The 5,000-nt window shown below is 40.1% G+C and overlaps 1 protein-coding gene across 2 annotated transcripts in view; it reads left to right on the top strand.

Moving 5' to 3' along the window:
- Positions 1-5,000, top strand: part of LOC138000821 (dynein axonemal heavy chain 12-like) — a 249,655-nt gene that overhangs the window by 66,325 nt on the left and 178,330 nt on the right. For both annotated transcript variants that reach the window (XM_068847482.1, XM_068847481.1), the window contains one exon: positions 1,870-1,995. In XM_068847482.1, the coding sequence (XP_068703583.1) occupies positions 1,870-1,995 (126 nt within the window). The remainder of the gene's footprint in view (positions 1-1,869; positions 1,996-5,000) is intronic.

Consider the following 5,000-nt stretch of genomic DNA (forward strand, 5'->3'; position numbering starts at 1 on the left):
CTCAGTCCACCTTGGAATCTACTTATTTCAAGTCAATTATAATATTCCTAGTGTTGTGTTCAATATTGTTGTTTGGGGCTCTTGTTCCCCCGGACTCATTGAGGATCCTGAATGCGTTACGTTAAGAGCACTTAGGATAATATGCAAGCTACCCACGACCACACCACATAAGATCAAAAAATTGAGAAAGTGGAATTCCTGTTTCTTCTTATTATGTCAAGAGGCTTTTGGTGCTGACTTACCAAGCTTACCATGGTGCAAATTAGAGAGAGTTTAAACAACCTTATAACAAAAGCAAAATCAACCTACAACTTCAGCTACTCTCTACGTCTGGTGGTGCCAAGTGGCATGAGTGGTGCAGGATCGATCGGAGTTCGCCATGAGTGAAGAGCTAAAATTTATTTTGGGGCTGTGACCAAAAAACACAGTGAAGAAAACAAATGATAAGTGACAATATAATAATAAAGTATTCTCGTTTGTCTCACGATGTGGTCACTTGTGATGTAGATTGCGACTTGACCACATCGTGAGACAAACAAGAATACTTTATCATTATTGTACTTCACCACAATGAATAACAGCAACCTTTTTATGAATTATGAGTGCTGCAGAAAATATATTTTCAGTGGTTAATTTTGAAAGGAGCCTCATGGCTTTTTCTTTTTTGCCACAAACTTGATTTGTAAGTAGTAGGGAGACCAGGGTATCGCCACACATTTTTCCCAAAAATCGTCACTACAACCCCAGCCAAAAGTAGTTGGGACACTTGATCACAGATCCCCCATCCCCCCTAATCAATGTTGGAAGATATCACATTTTTTACATCAAAAAGAGAAAAAAAAATAACCCAATTATCAACATTGTAAGTGAAGGGGGGGGGGGGGGGGGGGAGAGCTTGCTCGCTGTCCTAACCATTTTGTCCGAGGTGCAGCTTGTCTGCGGGAACATTTGAAAAAGGCTGTTTCCGGTGTCCAGTTTTTCCATCTTCATATCCAATCTGATGCCTGCATGGTTACTAAGGTACGAATGTTCTACTCATAGTCTTCTTGTAATGCAAGAAGAAGAAACAGTGATGACTTTCAAGTCCATCTATTACTTAGGCCTTTTCCTTTACTCAACACTTTCAAGCTGTGCAGACTTTATGTCCATAGAATGGTGGATTGGACTTGACACCTATTGGATTTTGAACTACACTTATCGGACATGATCTTATGTATTAGGATTGACTATGTTTATAAACCATTTTGTAAACCCTAGGATTGACTGCAAAAACCAATTGCAATAACAGACCACATACTGTATATGAAGTGATTGTTGAATGCACTTTACATGTAATAATCTCAGATAACTACCAGTTTAACAATGATGTCTACGCAAGGAACATGGGCTGAACACATAATGATACAAGCTGTGGCAGATGCAATGAATTTTAAAATATATGTCATAGAATCAAGTCAAAATTTTGTGGACATGATTGGCTCGTTGAACGAGCAACTATGTCACAAATTGCTAGACCTGTATACCCTGTATACCTACCTGTTTACTGATCCGTTTTATAGTGATGATAAATGATCTTAACCCAAACCGGCCTAAACGGGCCAGTATTTTACTCTGTCTAACGCCAGACGCCAGACTTGTCAGTGGGGAAGCCCCAGGACTCAATTAGGGTTAATCACTCACTGGAAAACTACGTTCTCATTAAACACTGTTAATTGTGATTGTTTCAATACCAAGTTGACTTTGTGAAAACAGTTAACAAATATAGTCTTTATTATGTTTTATTTATTTATTATGTTCCAATACTTGAATTGACTTAATTTTGTTTTTGCTCATATAATCATTACTCTTACCTTGTATGCTTGATTGCAGGAATCATTCAACAGGCTGTCTTATTTGTTAGATGTGTTTACATTTACCCAGGATGACATGAGCCTTAACTCTACAGTGCTTAACTGGCCAAAAAACATTGCTCCCATTTTTGACCAGAATGACGAGGTATTGTATTTTTGTTTGTTTTCATTTTTGTGATTGTTGCATTGCATGTCCATATGGTGAATCAAAAGTTAGGGTGGTGTATTATAATTATGGTGACTGTAGTATTAAACAGGCCATAAGCACAGCATTGATAACAAAAGATGGAAGGTCCTTAGAAATTGCTGCTATGATCAAAAAATCACTTCCTTTTTTTCTTCATAGTTTGAAAGTGTGATTGCTTAAAACTTGATTGGCAAAATTCTGAGCTTTGATTTTTATCAAGAAGTTTTTTTTATTTTGAGTTTAGGTCTTGGATTTCACAGTCCACCATTACTTGCATGCCAAACTGACCGATTGGACCTCAGAGGGATGGATTGAAGTAAAATTGACGTCATTTACTCACTAGCTTAAAATTTGAGCGTGTAAACGTAGGCTATTATACATGCAAAACACGAGTTTAAAAGTCTCGAAGCCCAAAACTCCCATGCTGCATATTATTGAGTCTTTGACGTCATTTTGTCCTTGATCCAGCTCTCTCTATATTTTAAAGTTAGTAATGGCAGACCATTAGATAGGAAACTTTCTGTTAAGTAAATGGCGCAGTCTATTTGAGTCAGTCTTGGGGAAGTTCGCCATCTTTTGTTTCATATCTTTTATTCGACAAGTAACACACTAGCCAATGCGAAAGCCCACTGCTGAAATCCCATTGACAATCTGCACATCAGATAAATGGATCCGTGTGTGTGTGATATCACGCCCTTGATGTTGAGTCCTCCTGTGATGGTTTATTACCACATCTGTGATTTGTCCTTTCTTGGCAATATCAATGGATGTTTCTCATAATTTGTCTGCTATCAACATGTCTATTTCTGCCTTCAACACTGAGGATACTGTCTCGATCAATAAATGGGTCAAGTCGACGAAAGTCACTTGTCTTCCTGACTGAGCCTTTGTTTCCTCTTACGTGGTATCAGATTGGAGTGATGTGATCTCTCCCGCAAAGGCATCCTTCTGAACGGCCTTGATTATCTTGACTTCTGCTAAACAAAGCTCTTCAATGCTGACTGGATCAAGAGACTTGTTTCCCAGGTCCTGCTTCATTATCTTGCAAGCAGAGATCTTGTATTTTCTTTGTTTTCAAAGGGGGAGTACCATGGCTCTTTTGGCTCGATACCAATCTGAGAAGTACTGTAAGCATCCCAAAAGGTCGGCATAGGGCTTCAGCTTGGTTGAAAGAAAGATGACTTTCTCATCTTTGGGATGACTTCCAGATCTTGTAGCCATTTGATCGTGTCCAATTTGGGTATCAAAAGATGTTATATATCCCAGAAGTACTCAGGTGTCACACACAATGCCAGTATATCAGCCTGGGTGAACCAGAAAGGATAGAGAACATTATTGTAAAAAGACAATGCAGACATAACAACGCTATGTAAGATAACAACGTTTTAAATCAAAGAGTATCTTTGCTAATATACAAGATGGCGGACTAGAGCAGGAAAGACATCAACAACACTAGTTCCAGTTCTTTATCCGAGCTTATTATGACATCCCTCCTCTTTAAAAACAGAACATAGGTGACGATAGTACCAGAGATAAAAGTCCCTGACAGCAGTCAATTTTACCTCAACGATAAATAATTATTGTTTGCAAAGTGAGAAAGTCTTGTACAGTCACTGGAAATCTAAGTTAATGTACCAGCTGGTAAAACAAGTAAGCATGAACTAGAACAAATTTCAACTGGTGTAGGGCCTGGATTGCCGGTACAGCATAAACGAAGATTTCAAACACTATTCCATGAAACGGACAGGTCTGATTACAGCACGGCCACTCATTGTCCAGTAGGTCTTGGTATCCTGACTGGCATCGGCCTCTGGAACTAACATCACAATCTGGTACAGGTTCAAACATAATACTGTGAGGTGCCTTAGTAGATTCTGGAACGTCGGAAGATACCTTGGCAGGTGATTCATCACATTCCAGCTCTGAGGGCTCGTCTTCAGGAGTCACAACTTGCCCAGTGTTAACTGAACGAAGGTGGTGTCCATTTCGGCAGAGAAGTGAGCGTGACTGAGTTTGGACCTTGTACAATCTGGGTTCTGGTCTTGTGCTACTTGTGATCCTTGGGAACCATTTCTTCGTGGTCTGGTCTTGTATATGAACAGGCTGCCCTACTCTCAGGGGAATAAGGTCATGTACGCTCCTATTATGGTAGTGCTTTGTGAGCTGTTGATGCTCCATCAGGAGCTGGGCAATCTTGTCTCTGTCCAGTGCTTGGTTTCCAATCTTGGTGGGAAGATTGGACTGATGCTTGCACTGATAAATTAATTCAGCTGGAGATTGGATGTTTGGATCTATAGGAGTAGCTGTTAGACATAACATTGACATGTTTTGGTCCTGCCCAGATTTCCTAGCCTTGTTTGAAGTGTCTTTGACGTCTGAACTTGTCGTTTAGTGAGCCCATCAGATTTTGAGTATCACGGGCTGGAAGTTGTGTCCTGAAAAGCCCATTCTTCAGAAAACTGCTTGTGGCTGTGAGAGTCATATTGGGGGCCATTGTCAGAAATGATGACTTCTGTTATTCCTTGTTCAGACATCACACACTTTGTAAGCTTGACAATCATTTGTCCCGTGGACTGTCCACTTGGTATCTTCTTGATTATGGGAAATTTGCAGAAATAGTCAAACATGAGTAGGCATTCATCCCCATTCCATGAAAACAGGTCAGTTCCCAACAACCTGCCACGGTCAAGTGGGTATTTCTTGTTGTTCGAGGGTCTCAATGGCCTTTGAATTTTGGCTTTCTTGACAGATTTCACATTTCTGCTCCCTGACCTCAATATCCTTGTTAATGCTTCCCCAATATACACTTGACCTTGCTCGTAGTTTACACTTCTCCACACCTTGGTGAGCCTGATGTATCTTTTCTATGATGTCACCTCTTTTTGTCTCTGGGATAATCACTCGTTCGCCCTTGAGAATCAGACCATTCTCAATAGACAGTTCATCCTGATAAGGCCAGTATG

This window comes from Montipora foliosa, chromosome 4, assembly GCF_036669935.1.
Source record: "Montipora foliosa isolate CH-2021 chromosome 4, ASM3666993v2, whole genome shotgun sequence".
NCBI classification, from domain to species: domain Eukaryota; kingdom Metazoa; phylum Cnidaria; class Anthozoa; order Scleractinia; family Acroporidae; genus Montipora; species Montipora foliosa.